General features: G+C 36.3%; 1 protein-coding gene across 7 annotated transcripts in view; it reads left to right on the top strand.

Moving 5' to 3' along the window:
* Positions 1-18865, top strand: part of LOC127857674 (diacylglycerol kinase theta-like) — a 92918-nt gene that overhangs the window by 13322 nt on the left and 60731 nt on the right. For all 7 annotated transcript variants that reach the window (XR_008038548.1, XR_008038550.1, XR_008038549.1 and 4 more), the window contains exons 2-3: positions 1552-1631; positions 7713-7815. Coding sequence is in view for 4 of the 7 variants with exons in the window: in XM_052394265.1 (XP_052250225.1) it covers positions 1552-1631; positions 7713-7815 (183 nt within the window). In the remaining 3 variants the exon portion in view is untranslated. The remainder of the gene's footprint in view (positions 1-1551; positions 1632-7712; positions 7816-18865) is intronic.

Here is an 18865-nt window from a genome sequence, read left to right as displayed (position 1 = left end):
CAGGACTCAACTTTTCGTAAAACACGTGTTCAATTAACTGTTAAACTCCACCCTTTGTTCCCTGTAAAAGATTCGAAAGGCGGAGCTAGGCACGTGCAGTTACATATTTCGACAGTTGCTATTGAGTTATAAACACCCCATTGGTTTAGCGTGTTGATTGCCAAACAAAGGAAGCCAATTTTGTCGGCGAGAACAGTGTGTTTTTCATGCCTTCAGACAGGAAGCGGTTTTTCTTTCATGACGTCAAACTGTCAATTCACACATTTTTGCGAGACTTTTAATAGGGTCCTCGGTCATTTGTCTACATGTTCAGTATAGAAAAAACACCTGCAAACATGAAAACTTTGGAATAAATTATCAAAATAAAACAATGTTGCAAACTGTGATTATATTAATTGGTAAGTATCAGTTAAAAGACGACGCTTTGTTTGTCGTAAATCAACGAGTTTTCTATACAACAACAACTACTTCTACAACCACGTCGGGATCGATCTATCTTGGATGTTTTTTTTTAATTGTATATATTATACTACATGTATGTACTTGTTATAAATGTAATTTTATTTGAAAATCAGGAAGTCAAACAACGTTAAATTGATCGTTATCTCGTTAAACGCGGAGTTTTCCCCGCGTTGCCAACGCCGAGGGCCGCCGCGTTGGCTTATCAATTTTGCCGCTCGTTAACCGCCGCGTCCAAAATCATGCAAACGCCGCGTATCGCGGGATTTTCTTAATCTCCCTCCAGGTCACTGCCCGCGGAGAAGCGAGAGAAATTGGGGAAAACGCGTGGAGTGTACTGTATCGATCGGTTTTATCCGTGCTTCTTCCTGTTCGGCGCAAAACTAACGCGCATTAGAATAGAAACATCCGGTTAGTTAATTGAAAGACGAAATTGAAAAATCGCGGAATTAAAACGGGCGTTTTTTTGCGCCGTTTCCAATTGATATTTTTTGGGAAAGTAGCCGGCGCCTAGACTGTCAGTAGCCGGCGAAATCGCCGGCCGCCGGTGCTTCCGGAGAACACTGTTTTATACATGATCTATTTTTTACGCATTTGTAGTCCCTTAGAAAGTTTAATTAAAGACCTTTCTAGATTCAAGTTTTCAAAAATTTTCATTTCCATCCATTAGATACTGATGAGCAGCAAACAGCATAAAACCTGAACAGACTGCGAGTTACATGCAGGCTGTTCTGGTTTTATGCTGTTTGCACATAGCCTTTTTCACTTTACTTCTGAGAGGGAAAGGGTTAATTTGACTTTGGATATAAATATTTGATAGCATGAAATATCTAGTAGAAATTCTTAAACTACACATATTAATAAATTTGTGATTAATTGATTAATTAGTCGCAAATGTCCAAGTTATTCATCATCCAATTTTCTTACAGCAGGTTCCAACCACTAAAAGAAAGATGCAGTGTGCGTATCCCTGCTGTTCATTTTAGATCGTCCCCAAACTTTGCAGTTTGCTAAAACTTAGTAAGTTGTTTGCTACATGTGTGTAGGGCAATACATGATTTGAAATCTATCACTGTTTCCTTCTTGTTTCAGTGTGCAACTTCGTTGTTCATGAGAAGTGTCTGAGGACAGTGGTGTCTGCTTGTTCAAGTATTGCTGCATCTCTGGTCAGGGTAAGTTATCCATCTCTGGTCAGGGACGTAAGTTAAAAGGATCTTACTGGCAAATCACATAGAATTATGTTTCAGAGCATCTCTATAAGCCAACATACATTGTAGCCCATGATAATTAAACAATAATTGCTAAGCATTGGTATTTGGAGAGAGAACCAATTGGGGAGTTCAATGCATGTACACTAAACAAAGTCACTTGCTTTTAAGGGCGTCTTATATAAAAAATTTGTTGAATTTGTAGAAGTATTAATAAAACAGTAGACTCAGAAGATAATTTAATGCACTCACACTAACCGATAAGTTACTTAATTATCCCCCACTTCAGATAGGGCAGACACAATTTTACTTAATAATGGTTTTAACCATATTTAAAGGTCAAGGTTACAGGCACTATTTTTTTTAGAACAGTTTGACCTACAATTATGCTAATGGTTAAAATGGTTGAATGTGAGACATATTTTTATAATGATTTGAGGTCACCAGATTAAAGATCAAGGTCATATGAGCTTTTACCAAGAAATTTGATCTTAATGAATCCAGTGCTTTCCACAGGATCTTTTTCAGGCGCCCCCCCCCCCCCCCCCCGAACCTCCGCTCTGCCCCCCCCCCCCCCCCCCTCAAAAAAAAAAAAGAAGTTTTTTTTGTTTTTTTTTACATATGATAATTCATTAATCTCTTATTAAATTGTAATTAGTTTAATCCTCATTGTAGACATTATATTTGAATGGTTTAATAATAATGATGAATAATACAGTTATTTATAACATATGAATTAACATGCAATAGAAAGCATTCCAGAAACACCCGCGCGCTCGAACGTGCCCTTTTCACAAAATATTGCGCGTCGAAAGTGCCCTTTTAACAAAATACTGCGCGTCGAAAGTGCCCTTTTGACAAAAAAGCCCCACTGCCCTTTTCAAATCCTAGCTGGGGCACTGGGAGGGGTGTCCCCTGCCGACGTTGATTTAAAAAAAAATTAATGTGTCAATTGAAGTTCTGTGGTGCGTTATAACTCTAAGAAAAACAGCGTCAAAAGACGTCATTTGGTGCCCTATTACTCTTCAAGAAAACCCCCCAGCTATGAAGTCATTTATAAAGACATTTTTATGTCCCCCACTATAGTAGTGGGGGACATATTGTTTTTGCCCTGTCTGTTGGTCTGTTGGTCTGTCGGTCTGTTTGCGCCAACTTTAACATTTTGCAATAACTTTTGCTATATTGAAGATAGCAACTTCATATTTGGCATGCATGTGTATCTCATGAAGCTGCACATTTTGAGTGGTGAAAGGTCAAGGTCATCCTTCAAGGTCAGAGGTCAAATATATGTGGCCAAAATCGCTCATTTTATGAATACTTTTGCAATATTGAAGATAGCAACTTGATATTTGGCATGCATGTGTATCTCATGGAGCTGCACATTTTGAGTGGTGAAAGGTCAAGGTCAAGGTCATCCTTCAAGGTCAGAGGTCAATTATATGTGGCCAAAATCGCTCATTTTATGAATACTTTTGCAATATTGAAGATAGCAACTTGATATTTGGCATGCATGTGCATCTCATGGAGCTGCTCATTTTGAGTGGTGAAAGGTCAAGGTCAAGGTCATCCTTCAAGGTCAGAGGTCAAATATATGTGGCCCAAATCGCTTATTTTATGAATACTTTTGCAATATTGAAGATAGCAACTTGATATTTGGCATGCATGTGTATCTCATGGAGCTGCACATTTTGAGTGGTGAAAGGTCAAGGTCATCCTTCACAAGGTCACGGTCATCCTACAATGTCAAACATCATATAGGGGGACATTGTGTTTCACAAACACATCTTGTTTAATATATATTTTTTTAACTTTCCCGCAAGGATAGTAAAAACCAGACTCGAACGATTCCCCAATACATCCGTATCAACCCGACTATTACTGCATACTTACTACTTTTTAAGTTTCTATTCATTACCCGATTATCCCATTTTTAACAGCACTTTCTGGTAAATATTGACTATAAAAGTGCTCAATAATTTCTTTTACAACAAACGTTGCTATTTTTAGCTCACCTGAGCACAACGTCTTTTTGTCCTTTGTGTGTTGTGTGTTGTACATCGTGCGGCGTCAACATTTGCCTTGTTAACATTCTAGAGGCCACATTTATTGTCAATTCTTTATGAAATTTGGTCAGAAGATTGGTTTCAATGATATCTTGGATGAGTTTGAAAATGGTTACGTTTGCTTGAAAAACATGGCTCCCAAGGGGCGGGGCATTTTTCCTTATATGGCTATAGTAAAATCTTGTTAACACTCTAGAGGCCACATTTATTGTCTGATCTTCATAAAACTTGGTCAGAAGATTCATCCCAATAATATCTTGGATGAGTTCGAAAATGATGCTGGTTGGTTGAAAAACATGACCGCCAGGGGCGGGGCATTTTTCCTCAATGGCTATAGTAAAACCTTGTTAACACTCTAGAGGCCACATTTATTTTCCAAGCTTCATGAAACTTGCTCAGATTTGTCCCACTGATATCTTGGATGAGTTCAAAAATGGTAACCTTTGCTTGAAAAACATGGCTGCCAAGGGGCAGGGCATTTTTCCTTACATGGCTATAGTAAAATTTTGTTAACACTCTAGATGCCACATTTATTGTCCGATTTTCATGAAACTTGGTCAGAAGATTCATACCAATAATATCTTGGACGAGTTTAAAAAATTATGCCGGTTGGTTTAAAAACATGGCCGTCAGGGGCCGGGCATTTTTCCTTATATGGCTATATAAATTAAAACCTTGTTAAAACTCTAGAGTCCACATTTATTGTTCAATCTTGATGAAATATGGTCAGAAGATTTGTCTTAAAGCGGGTATATACGATTTTGTCAAATATTTATGAATTTATATTAAATGTGTAAAAAATTATTATATATATATTTCAATATAAATTTAAATAAAAGTTAAGAAGAACGTGTGTCGAAAAATGCGAAATAAGCCAGATATTTAATTCTGAAATTGAAAACGGCTGTACAGCCGAATTCGCCATCATGTATACCATACATGTACGATGTGAATCTAAACTTAGTTTTACGGTTTATTTGAATTCCCGCAACGATATCTATTCATACGACACACGAACACTAATTCCGATCCTAATTCAAAGACGAATGCTTCGGTTATTGTAGGAAAATATGTAAGTCACAATCGGCTCGGGGCGCTAATTTGTCTTTGCTGCATTTTATGAAATTTGGCTTTAATGTATAATTTTTCTTTCCCATTTTATGTTATTGTAACATATTTTATCAATATATTACAATTAAACACATATAAAAAAATCGTATATACCCGCTTTAATGATATCTTGGATGAGTTTGAAAATGGTTACGTTTGCTTGAAAAACATGGCCGCCAAGGGGCTGGGCATTTTTCCTTATATGGCTATATAAGGCTATAGTAAAATCTTGTTAACAATCTAGTGGCCACATTTATAGTCCGATCTTCATGAAACTCGGTCACAATATTCATCCCAATAATATCTTGGACAAGTTCAAAAATGATGCTGGTTGGTTGAAAAACATGGCCACCACGGGGTCGGGCCTATTTTCCTTATATGGCGATAGTAAAACCTTGTTTACACTCTAGAGGTCACATTTATTTTCGGATCATCATGAAACTTGGTCGGAAGATTTGTCCCAATGATATATTGGATGAGTTCAAAATGGTTTTGGTTGCTTTAAAAACATGGCCACCAGGGGCGGGGCATTTTTCCTTATATTGCTATATATGGCTACAGGGCCCTCAATCTGTCCAATCCACGGCCAAAATTCGGCCGCATCCCCCCTCTGAAAAGTATACTTTTTCCCCCTTTTTGGTTGAAAAATTCCCCCTTAAAAAAAAAAAAAAAAAATTTTTTTTTTTTTTAAATTGATGTCTCATGATTATTATATCTCAATTCTATTTTAATTTAATCTTGTCAAACATACTAAATTATGAAATAAGCAATGAATAAAGTGCAAACATCTACAAATGTAATAATTAGAGAGTAAGTTAAAATCCCCAAAAAAGGGAAACGCCGCGAAAATTCCCCCTGCTATGGGTAGCGACCCGCTTCCCCTAAAATGGATTGAGGGCCCTGGGCTATAGTAAAACCTTGATTACACTCTAGAGGCCACATTTATTGTCCAATCTTGATGAAATTTGGTCAGAAGATTGGTCTCAATGATATCTTGGATGAGTTCGAAAATAATTATGTTTGCTGGAAAAAAATGGCTTCCAAGGGGCGGGGCATTTTTCCTTATATGGCTCTAGTATAATCTTGTTAACACTCTTGAGGCCACATTTACTGTCCGATCTTCATGAAACTTGGTCAGAAGATTCATCCCGATAATATCTTGGACGAGTTCAAAAATGATGCCAGTTGGTTGAAAAACATGGCTGCCAGGGGGCGGGGCATTTTTCCTTATATGGCTATAGTAAAACCTTGTTAACACTCTAGAGGCCACATTTTATTTTCCGATCTTCGTGAAACTTGGTCAGAAGATTTGTCCCAATAATATCTTGTTATCTCAGGTAAGCGACTTTGGGCCTTTCAGGCCCTCTTGTTCTAAAGTATCAAATAATTTTCTGCAAAAGTTACTATTTATAGATTTGATGAAATATTGCCCCTGAACATGCGTAAAACGTTTGACGTGGTGTGTGCTTGTTAATACAACGCTCAGTATACCCACGCTTTCTATGCACATGATGCGACGTTGTACATGCTGCATAATTTTCGCGCCCTTTTTATTTAGACAAAGACACAAAATAAATTATCACTTTTTATTAGAAGCAAGAATCTGTTAACGCTTTACGAGTCAAGTAAATGTTTTGACAGTATTATTCATGAAATGCACAACTTCCACTAGGATAACAGTTTGGCCGTTTTGGGGCCGAAATTCGGCCCCATTCCCCCCTTTAATTAGTATACTTTTTCCCCCTATTTCAGCTAAAAATTCCCCCTCCAAAAAGAAACACATTTTTTTATATTTTTTTTTATTTTTTACTTTTATACCTATGCTGCCAGCTGGTATCGTGCTATAAAGATAATAAACCTTTGATTAAATGTATATTTATGTAAATTACATTAAAATACAGCAATATTAAGTATTGAATGATTGGTGAAAAGATCTTGTAAAATTCCCCTTTTCGCCCAAAACGACATGAAATTCCCCCCACTAAGGGCCCCGGCCCCAATCCCCAAAGTGTAGCAAGGGCCCTGGATAACAACCATCATCAGTCTTCTTAGTAATGGGCCAAGATTTCTGTGGCATTTACATGTGTACATGTAAGTCACGAGTCATCTGCTTGATTAAACTGCAGGTAGTGCCTGCCTACGAGTGCTGTCGCTTATACAAAGCGTACGCTCTCATTGGCCAATATTGATTTTCCAATACAGCGACGATTCGCCCTTAATCGTGCTTAAGTTGGGTAAAGCATTAGATGTAGTTGACAGAGGATCGTAATCGGCTTACAAAATTTTCGGCTAAGTCGATATCGCTTTGATCTTAAGAATGGCTTGTTGCAGAAACAGCAAAAATACACTGATTGGAAAATTTCAGGGGCCCCGCGGACTCTGATTTCGAAATTAAAGCGCCACGGTGAGGGACCGTTAAATGGCCTGTGGAAAGCACTGGATTCATGTATCTAGAGAATGCTTTGACATACTATCACCTTAAATGATTTTCTGGTTACGTGATAGGAAATAATGATGCATAGTGATGTTGAGGTAAACATGTAAACAGTTTCCATGTTTTATCTTAAAAATACTTTGACCTACAATAAAGGGCGATGGTGTAGAGGTAACTTGGGTTGAACGTATGACGCCTTTTAAAATATTTAAGGTCACAGGGTCTTTGTAAAATATTTGCTGCTATTTTGTTGTTGTTTTTTGGAGGGGGGGTGCATACATGTTTTACATCACCTTTTTCATTATTTGTATACGGAACACTAAACCTATTTAATGTTATTAATTCACTAATAACATACCAATTGTTTATTCGATGTTCTTAATTGACTTTCCAACTGTTTGGCAAAAGGGTCTACTGTATACAATTTTGTGTTTGTAGAATCCTGTGGCCCACTGCTGGTCAGAACCTGGGCAATTCAAGAGGAAGTTCTGCAACGTGTGTCGCAAACGCCTCGAGGACTCCCTGGCTGTCAGATGTGAAAGTAAGAACATGCTCAATCATATAGAGCCTTTCTCAGGCCTTTTTAGATCCTTTTAAAGTGGCTAAAAATAGTGTAACGATAATAGGCATTACCCTGGGCATGTGTTGTGTATTTAATAAATTATTCTGCATTTGTAGTTTGTAGCAGACTGATAATTACTGCTACGAAAGCTACTATAATCAGGGATCAGCGTGATAAATAATTTTTGACCCATGGGGGTAAATACTTCCACTTTTCAAAGCATGGGGGTAAATGGTCAAATTTTGCCTTGCTTGAAGGTTAATTTGCTAAAAGTAAAGCAAGAATATACGGGGTACAGACACACTACTTTAATCATGTTAAACACAATAAACAATTAACAATGTGTATTCCTTCATAGTAGTAGGTTTCTTAAAGTATTTTTTGTTTTTTAACTGTCCTTGGTTTATAGACTTGTGAGCCACGAAAAACTTTTTTGCCAACTTTCAACAGTTGTGTCCTTTTTTATTTGAACACAGAGGAAATTAAATCATTCAGTATTGGTAGTACAATGTTTTTACTCGATACAACTTTTGCCGAATAAAAAGAATCAATTTTACTTTGAGAAGTAATTTGTTTTGGCTTCCAAGAAGCAGTGCCCCAGATAATTATTTGAGAAATAGGGTTTTCACCCATTGATTTTGAAAAATAGGGTGATTTCCGTCTTGAAATAGGGTGTAATGATTAATAAAAATGCATACCTTTATATCATTGATGTTTTACTTCTGTTGAAGATGCTCACTTGTATTGATTCAATAAATCTTTAAACTATCATAATTAACTTTAATAAACTGATGTTTCATGGCTTTTGCTTTCTTGGTTCGAAACAGTTTGCGATCGACTGATATTTTTGCGCAACAATAGCGGACGTCTTTCGACCTCTCTTAGATATTTTTATTTCGCATCGTTATAGAAACGGTTTATGGACGTTTCGTGCCACTACCAGTTCGTGCCACTGGTATTTGTGTTGAAAAGAGGTAGACGTTTCGTTCCACTGATAATATATAGGAGGATAGGTGTGAATAATGCCGTATAGGTGTGAATGATATTGAAGTGTATATTTATGTCGAAAATTACAACAATGTTGACAATTATAATAATAAATAACTAAAAATAAAATGATTTATTGTTATTATACAAATATTTGTAAATAGTTCATTATGTTCAATAAATATAAAACATAAAGTGTTGTTATTTTTATGCATCATGTGTATGTGTTTGTAAAAATAAAATGATTTATTGATAGTATTAAAACGTGTGTTGTTCGTTGAATTCACAAAACCAGTAATGGCTTGCAAATATCCTTGTGTGTACTGTGCACGGAATGTTGGTGAAGAAGATAAAGCCAACTCATGCGATGAATGTGAAAGATGGCAGCATCTGTCGTGTGAGACTGGGGTCAGTTCGACCAAGGGTTTTACGTGCCTCCTGTTGCGCCGTGAGGCAGAAACAGTGGATCTAACAATCCGCCTAGTGTCGGTACACGCCCTGACTCGGGTACACCGGAAAATATTCAAAGAAGTGCACGGGCGACTCTTCGAGATCTGGAGAAGTACGAAGCCGATGACATAACAACTACTAAACTGCTGAGAGCGTGCAGCCATATCATCGGGCTGGGACCAAGCACAACCATGGACAAAATCCACAATGATGACTTCTGAAATGCAATACCCCGGTAGTTTGTATATCTGATTTGTGTATGTATAGGATAGTATGCTGTTGTATTTTTGTTTATATATCTATGTACTTTTGTATATGTGTATTAAAACATTTTAAATTATATGTATGCATTCTCTTCTGATATTGTTAATGTCAATTTATTGCAAATGTTTTAATATATTTATGTAATTAATCTAGATTTTGTTAAAATGTATGTATGCATTCACTTCTGATATTGTTAATGTCAATTTATTGCAAATGTTTGAATATATTCATGTAATCAATCTAGATATTGTTAAAATGATTGTATCCATTCACTTTTGGATATGGTTAATGTCAATGTTTTGAAAATGTTTGATGTAATTTTTTGTCAATGTATTGTATTAAGCATGTAAATTGACTCTTAAACAATCATGAAATAAAACAATCTTGTTTTAACATTGAACAGATGTTACAATCAAAGGTGCGAAAGTTTGCTGTTATTATTCACACCTTCTATAAGATAGTATTCACACCTATCCGTCTATATATTATCAGTGGGACGAAACGTCCAATGCCCTCCTACACAAATGTCAGTTGCACGAACTGGTAGTGGCACGAAACGTCCAGCACCCATAGAAACTGAAAGTACAGGCGCTTTATAAATACATGCACAATGAGCGACGGATAAAGTCAGATTGAAAACGCATGTATGTCGAGGAAAATAATTTGATCAGACGCTTTATTTAACTATGAAATCTAGAACGCAGAGAGTTTGAATAAAGCTTGACTGTTTTCATGCTCCGTCATCCAGGCGCTGGCTTAATAAAGACGCATGACGATAATAATTTCAAAGAGAAAGTACCGAAAATGAGCAAAGCATTTTCGATTGAAGCTGTTGTGTCGTACGCATCGAATTTGACGAATTTGCGTACAAATCAAAATGGTTGCGTTTTCAATACGCATGTTATTGACTTTCTTTGCGTTTTTAGACATTTTAATAGGGTGAAAGACGCAGATACGCAGCTTATCTGGGGCACTGCAAGAAGCCGTGCTGACCACTTCATGTAAATAAACAAACAAGCGCTTGAATGTCTTAAAAAAATCAATACTAAGTTTACCATGCATCTAGATGATACAGAGTATTCATACCGACTGGCTAACTATTTTTACAATCCAGCGCACATATTAGCTCTAATTTTTACGATAACCAGTTTCATATCTTGGCGAAAGACAATCAGCTGTTTATATTTTTTGTTTACGTTGTACGCAGAGAATTTACATCATTTGTGTAAGTCCAGATTGGCTTGCTTAAATGTACGCACAGAAATGATAAATTGAGCGTATCTTGATATTCTAATGCGTATATTACGCTGATACGCAGCTTATCTAGAGCGCTGAGGGATGGAAACTAACTTTATATGGCTGTATGCCCAGACAGGCAACCAACTCCTGAAATTAGGTTGCCCAGCAAAAAATCTATGAGCACAGAGCCTTTCAAATGCTTTGTATACATTTTGTTATTCAATGAACTATGTGAGTTTAGACAGGATGTTAATAAAATAACATACACATTTTTTACCTTTTTAGCTCACCTGATTGCTCAGGTGAGCTTTTGTGACCGGTCTTTGTCCGTCATCCGTCCGTCCGTTAACATTTGTTGGTAAACACTCTAGAGGCCACATTTATTGTCCGATCTTCATGAAACTTGGTCAGAAGCATCGTCCCATGAAATCTCGATCGAGTTTGAAACTGGGTCGTGCCGGGTCAAAAACTAGGTCACTAGGTAAAAAAAACAACAACACTTGTAAACACTGTAGAAGTCACACTTCATGCCCAATCTTCATGTAACTTTGTCAAACTGTTTGTCTTAATGATATATTGGTTGAGTTCAAAAGTGGTTCCGGTCCGTTGAAAAACATAATTCCTAGCTGGTAGCCTGATCAGTCATTTTTTCGTGTCCGAACTCAGTAACATGTCCGTAATAGATTCATATAGACGCTTATTCAAAACTGCATTTGTTATTTCCCTTGAGCAATCATTGATTAGACGATTATCGAACAGTGTTGTAAGTCAATCTCGCGAGATGCTTTAACTGTTATTATTACTGGGTGGAGAACTCACGGCAATAGATTTGTTTTAATGTCTTTTCTGCGATATTTTGAGGGCGCAATGCACAAACATCAACTGTACAATGGCAATGAAGGTTGCAACAAAAATTATGTGAACAGTAAATGAAACAAAAATGCCAACCGTTAAGGAAAAATAATAGGTCATGGCTTCATTTTGTATTGGGGACTTTGATTCTGAACCAGCATTTCTGACTGGCTGGTAAGTGCATTTCATATGTAATGTAAAAAAACAACATGCCATTAAATATCATGCTCTAACTTACAAGTATAGTTTTTAACAGATAAAATTAATCTGAAAAAAAAACAATCTTGACATTAAATTCAAATGTGTTATCCTACTGCATTTAAGATGCTGGTACAATCGGCGTAAAAACAGATGTGGCTTATGCAATGAAACTACTGCTACAAATGTTGTTTTTGATTAAGAAGACTCAGAAGTTAGGGCAGAACGGTTACCTTCTTGTTCTACATCTTATGCATAGTCAAGTTTGACATTGCATTTACTTTTTTCAGATTTTTGAAAATTCATTTCATGTTATAACATGGTTTTTGTTTTCAGTCCGCCTTTAAGAGCATACCTGAAATGTCAGACCTGGATGTCAGTGACTCAGACAATGATCATGATAGAATGGAGATGTCTGGAGACCTTGTGTTAAATTTTTTGTCAGACATTAACAGTGAATAAAACAGAATCAAGTGTTTATTTGTTTAATCTTTATTGTTTTATGCTTGTTCAATACAAACATAGTTACAAATGTAAGAGAATTATAAATTTTATTTTGGGCTAGTTGAAATTGATTCAGGCTAGTGAAATTTCTAAGCAAGTAGCCCTGCTGGGCTAGTGCCTTAAAATAATTAATGCCAAGACTGCAGTGGGCAGGGCAGTTTTCCTTATTTGGCTATAGAGAAACCTTATAAACACTCTGGAAGTCACACTTTTTGCCCAGTCATCATGAAAGTTGGTTAAACCATTGGTTTTATTGATTTCTCAAAAGAGTATGAAAATGGTCCAGATCGGTGAAAAAACATTGCCGCCAGTGGGCAGGGCATTTTTCTCTATATGTATATAGTGAAAACATGTCAACACTCTGGAAGTCACATTTTTGGCCCAATTTTCATGAAATTTTGTCAGAACTTTTGTTTCCTAGATACGTGAGTTAAGTTTGAAAATGGTTCCAGTCTGTTGAAAAACATGGTTGCCAGGGGGACATGGCAGTTTTCCTTATATTTATATAGTAAAAAGGCTTGCAAACAATCATGAATTAAGGTCATGTAACATGTGAGACAACTCTTTTAAATATTGCATTTAAGAATACAGTAGTTACTCCCTTTGATTATTAATGTTTTCATAATAAAACAGTGCTCCAGATAACATGCGTAAAGGCGTAAAAACGATTTAAATTTTTTAAATAACGATTTAGATTTAAAATATTTGCGTAAAGTTATGCATTGAAAAAATAAAACATGAATTCGAAATTTTTGAACGTGCGTAAAACTTCCTGTAGCAAATTATATATGGTAAACATTCCATTCCGGTTCTGACTCGTCTGGGCGCTCAATTAAAACTACAACTTTAAGTCGGGAAGTGGACAACGACAACGGGCAAGGGAGGGTTGGGGTAAGGGTTAGGGGTCGGGTGTGGGTAAGGGTTAGCCTTAACTCTAACCTTAACCCTAACCCAACCCCTAACCTTACCATAACCGAGAGTTATCTTCCCTATACCATGCCTTGCTCCTTGTCGTTGTCCCTTACCCCTTTAAGTCAACGTCACTCAAGGGTTTGCTGTGAGGAAGAGCCACACCTAAGAATGGTCGAAAGGCCAAACGGTCTCGATTCTTTTTAATTACACTTATCGTTATTTTTTTTAACAAGTAATATACTGTATACCTATTCAAAATGTCATTAAAATTTAATGTTAAATATAGTTTTTGATATAACTTTAACGGCAAAAAAAAGGCCATATGACCTAAACCGAAGTGTCAGTGAACGTTTTACATAAAAAATCAAAATGACCGACCGAAGCAGTGTATCGAAGCGTCAGAGACGTAGATAACATCTATGTCTCTGGAAGCGTGAAGGGCAAAAAAAGCCATTTCCAAGACTATAAACCAAAACGTTTAATTGTTGATGTTTAACAATGAATAAAAATTATTTGGTAATATATTGTTGAGAATTAATTTTATAAATAGGGGGTAAAATAAGAATTAATTTTTTAAATAGGGAGTAAATAAGAATTTGACCAAAGTTTTATCTGGAGCTCTGATAATACAGTGTAGTTGTGTTTCATTTATGTGTTGTTGTTATTCGAGGTTGGATGTTTTTATGCCCCCTTTCGAGGAAAAGGGGGCATATAGTGGTTGCACTGTCCGTCCGTCTGTCAGTCCGTCTGCCCGTCTTTCCGTCACACTTTGCATTTAGGTTTCCAAAAATGCGATGACTTCTATGTCCCTTGAGATATAACCTTCATATTTGGTATGCATGTGTATATGGACAAGGCCTTTCCTTACGCACACATTTTTTAGCCCTGTGACCTTGACCTTGAACTAAGGGTCTGCGTTTAGGTTTCAAAATCTGTGTTTAGGTTTTGAAAAATGCTCATAACTTCTATGTCCCTTGAGATATAACCTTCATATTTGGTATGCATGTGTATATGGACAAGGCCTTTCCATACGCACAATTTTTTTCCCCTGTGACCTTGACCTTGAACTTAGGGTCCATGTTTAGGTTTCGAAATCTGCGTTTAGGTTTCGAAAAATGCTCATAACTTCTATGTCCCTTGAGATATAACCTTCATACACTGTAACTCCAATATAACGCGGATGACGGGGTCCAAGCCACGCAACAGCGTTATAAACAGACAGCGTTATAAGTTTTGAGCTTATTTAATTAAGAGGGCTATAAAAACATGTAAAGTATAGCCTATAATATAGGTCCTGTGTTATGTCATGCTGTGTTGTCATCCGCAAATACATGCATATAAACCGAATCGAACGATAACAGTATACATACCGCTTTTTTAATGTGCACATTTATCCGATAATCCAATATAATTACAACATCACTTACGAAAAAATAATGTTAAACATTTATGACAAGAAATATGTTTACGAATTTTGTAAACAAATTCATATGCCTACGCCATTTTTCAGAAAAATTAGTACAGTGCATTATGGGACACAGCTTTCATTGGACGAGCGAATTTAAAATTAGATTGAATGCAATACGATACATATACAAAAAAACATTTTATTGCGTCATATGCAGCATGTGAAAAACGTGCTTTCCGTGGACTTTCAGATAACGGGCACAAATTTAAGTGCATCTCACACACAGATATTTTTATTTATCAAGCATGTGTAGCATATAATAAACGATAACACACTTACACACCCATAGTTTATACAATGAAATACCATACACGATAAATACAAAACATAAACAGGTAATCGTTTTAAATAACTTTAATTTGATAATAATTCCGCTTGCACTTGCCGTATTGAAATTAGCGCACTGAACCGCTCTGATAGGGAATACATGTAATAAACACAGACTCGCGAGTTTTCACACCTTTTTTGACATTACACAACAGATTAACACCAATTAACTGTCGAGTGTCGTTCAACCTCTAATCGATTAAAATCAGTTAAGCGGACGGATAAAGCACTGAAGCTGTGATCGACGGCTTCTTTGAATTTTCTGAAAATACATGAAGTTGCAAAACATGGATTTGAATCAGAAATGGAAGGTTGGAGAAAAAACGGGATCCAAGGACCCCCCGCGTTATATTGGACACAGCGTTATAACGGACCGCACTATATTGGAGTTACAGTGTATTTGGTATGCATGTGTATATGGAAAAGGCCTTTCCTTACGCACACAATTTTTAACCCCTGTGACCTTGACCTTGAACTTAGGGTCCGCGTTTAGGTTTCGAAATCTGCGTTTAGGTTTCGAAAAATGCTCATAACTTCTATGTCCCTTGAGATATAACCTTCATATTTGGTATGCATATGTACACTACGCGACCCGTGATTTTTGCCTAATTTGCGAAGTCAAGGCGGGCATTTTGCTTTTTGGGTGGAAAATCACCGCGATTTTATGTGACTCGTCACTCCGACGTCGCGCGAGAGCAAGATAATCTTCGCGCTAAATCCGCTCAATGTTGTGGTGATTCGCTGCGATTCGCCGCAATTCCCCGTGATAGCAGTGGATATCGTTGACATCGATGATTCGCCAATTCATGCATACATTTGTATAAACCGAATCGTATCGATAACTGTATACATAACGCTTTTCTAATGTTCACAATTATCAAATAATCAAACATAATTGCAACATCACTTCCGAAAAAAAATCTTAAACATTTATGTCGGTAAATATGTTTGAGAATTTCATTAACACAACTATATGACTACGCCATTTTTCAGAAGTGTAAAGAGTATAGTTCATAATGTGGAACACAGCTTTCATTGGACGAGCGTATTAAAATTTAGATCGAATGCAATACGATCTTACAAAAAAACGTTTTATTGCGTCATACGCCTTCATGTAAAAAACGTTTTCCTCCTGGAAATTGTGCTATTTATGCATAATATTATCAAAACATTTTTTCGACACGTAAAGCGTTGTAACAAATGAATATACAATTCAAAACAATTATACCATAAGAATTTATGTTCCGTTAAATTCCCAATGAGAATAATAATTTATACTCCGAAACACTCTTCCGATGTTTTAATGTTAACACGACGTTCACAAATGCTTCCAATATAGCCATCATGTATATTTCCCGACAAAAGAGCGCGAAAATTATGCGGCAATGTACAAGGTCAAGGTAAAGAGTGTGCAAGTATTGATGTTTTATACAAACTGCGTAGCGCAGAGAACACTGAATTCTGTTGATTTCGGTTAAATGTTTCTTTGGTATTTTTAAAACAGTTATATCGCCAAAAATTTGATATTTCTTTTAAAGTCATATCAAATCAAACACGCCGTATCCGTATCGTTACTGATAGAAGTAAAACATAATACACATGTATAGTTTTTTGTTGTGAGGGACCATCTGAGTAAACGCCGAAAAATATATACAAACTGTTATTTTTTGTCAATGCCCTTCAGGGGTTTTTCAGCACTGTCTGCGCCTCCGGACAACGGAGGCACTCCCAAAGCAAACGGACCCGATCCCAAACCGAAATTATAAAAAAAAATCCCAATTTCCCAAAAAAAAAAAAAAAAAAAAATTATTTTTTTTTTATTTTTTTTTTAAGAATAAAGTGTCTTATAACTTGTGTGACTTACCGGTGAGTGTTTTGGTAAAAAATATTTGCTATAAGGTTTTGACTGTTCAGTTCTTATCACAGAGTGTAACTGTAACTGAAAAACAAAACTGCAGTAATTGAATTAACGTTGAACATGCCCAATATTGCGTCTGTTTACATAAAGAAGACAAAATAACCAAATAAAAACAAATTTATTTGTTAAACCACTGAATTATTTAAGCATGATTAATTCACAATTTTTTCCCAAATGAGCCGTTTCATCGAAGCAAATATTCCCAAAATGACCAATTTTGTCGATAAAAAATTCCCAATTTGGTCAGACTCCTTTTCCCAAAATAGGCAGAAAAACCCCTGCCCTTTGATCCATTATCGCACTTCATTAGCAGCGCCATCTTGTTGTTTCTGTGATTGTCACATCTTTTCACAGTTTGAACGCGTACAAAGAGTGCCAATTAGACACTAGAATAAACACTATCACCCGCTGGACAGTACACAATAAATAATCAAATGTTGAGGGGTTCTTGTTTTGTACGTGAAAACCCAGAGAAATGCATGTACATTATACATCATCATATTTATTTAACTTTGCGAATGCTTAGTGCTACGTTGATATACACGTTTTTTTTCAGCAAAACAAACACAATGTTTAATGGCTTTAATATATAGGCAATGATGTAATAACAACATAATATATAACACGATATCATAATAACATGTACTTAAAAATAGAACAATAATGTATTTCCGATTTCCGGCTTATCAAGCATTGTGAATGTATGTATAACGCTCGGAAAGTAACGCGAGTATCACGAGTTATCCGCATTGGAGCCTGAAACAGAAAATAAATAAGTATAGCATAATCTAGTCCAAATAATTAGACGTAATCTACCGATTACATTTAAACTTTAAATGAAAGTGTTACTTAAACAATTTTCCGTGCCTTAAGGCGCGAATATTTTGCTAAACACTGTTAACAAAAGGGCTACACGTTATAATTCTTAATGAAATGCAAAAATAAGTATTAACATAATTAATAACATAAATAAACACACACGGTAAGATCAAAGTTTAAAAGGACAACTTATGTCATATTTCTCGTAAATTACCAAATTATTAGTTTCGTCTAAATCGAATACCATGTATAAAGAAACAAGGTATTTATAACCGACCAATGAGGAAACACTATGCAACTTTCAATTTACACAGTGCTACGCTACATGTATATGGAAACAATATGGGATTTGAACAGTGGTAGTGTATTCGGGCCTGGAATATAATTGATTGTAAGTGTTAATAAACATTCTGCTAATGCAATTAGTTAAATAATGTTTACATGTTATGTTCAATAATTATTGCATGATCATTCTGCGCTGTTTTTGGAGCCGTTAAAGCTTCCGACATTACTTCATCAAGTTCATGTCGGAACAGGAGTATTTAAGCGTATACGCCCATTGTATACAACAACTAAACAAGCTTTCTTATTGCAATGTATAATGTAAGTGTATACATATATGTTACATGTAATGTACATGTAGTGTAACCCTCAACGTAAATCGCTTTAAAGGGGGAATCACGGCGGTACGCGGTGATTTGCGCTGATTCGTGCTGATTGCGCAACAGCGAGATACGTCGCGTGACGGTCGCCGAGACATCACCCAAATTTTCTTGTCGCTCGGAAACACCGCGATTTGTCATGTTGCATCGATTGCGGTGATGCGAGAATCGCGGCAAAAATCACGGGTCGCGTAGTGTATATGGACAAGGCCTTTCCATCTAAATCTGCATTTAGGTTTTGAAAAATGCTCATAACTTATATGTCCCTTGAGATATAACCTTCATATTTGGTATGCATGTGTATATGGACAAGGCCTTTCCATATGCACAATTTTTTTTACACCTGTGACCTTGACCTTGAAATAAGGTCTGCGTTTAGGTTTCAAAATCTGCGTTGAGGTTTCGAAAATGCTCATTACTTCTATGTCC

The sequence above is a fragment of the Dreissena polymorpha genome, chromosome 14 (genome assembly GCF_020536995.1).
Source record: "Dreissena polymorpha isolate Duluth1 chromosome 14, UMN_Dpol_1.0, whole genome shotgun sequence".
Classification (NCBI taxonomy): domain Eukaryota; kingdom Metazoa; phylum Mollusca; class Bivalvia; order Myida; family Dreissenidae; genus Dreissena; species Dreissena polymorpha.
Note: the sequence above shows the minus strand (reverse complement) of the source record. Positions and strands in the feature narration are given on the sequence as shown.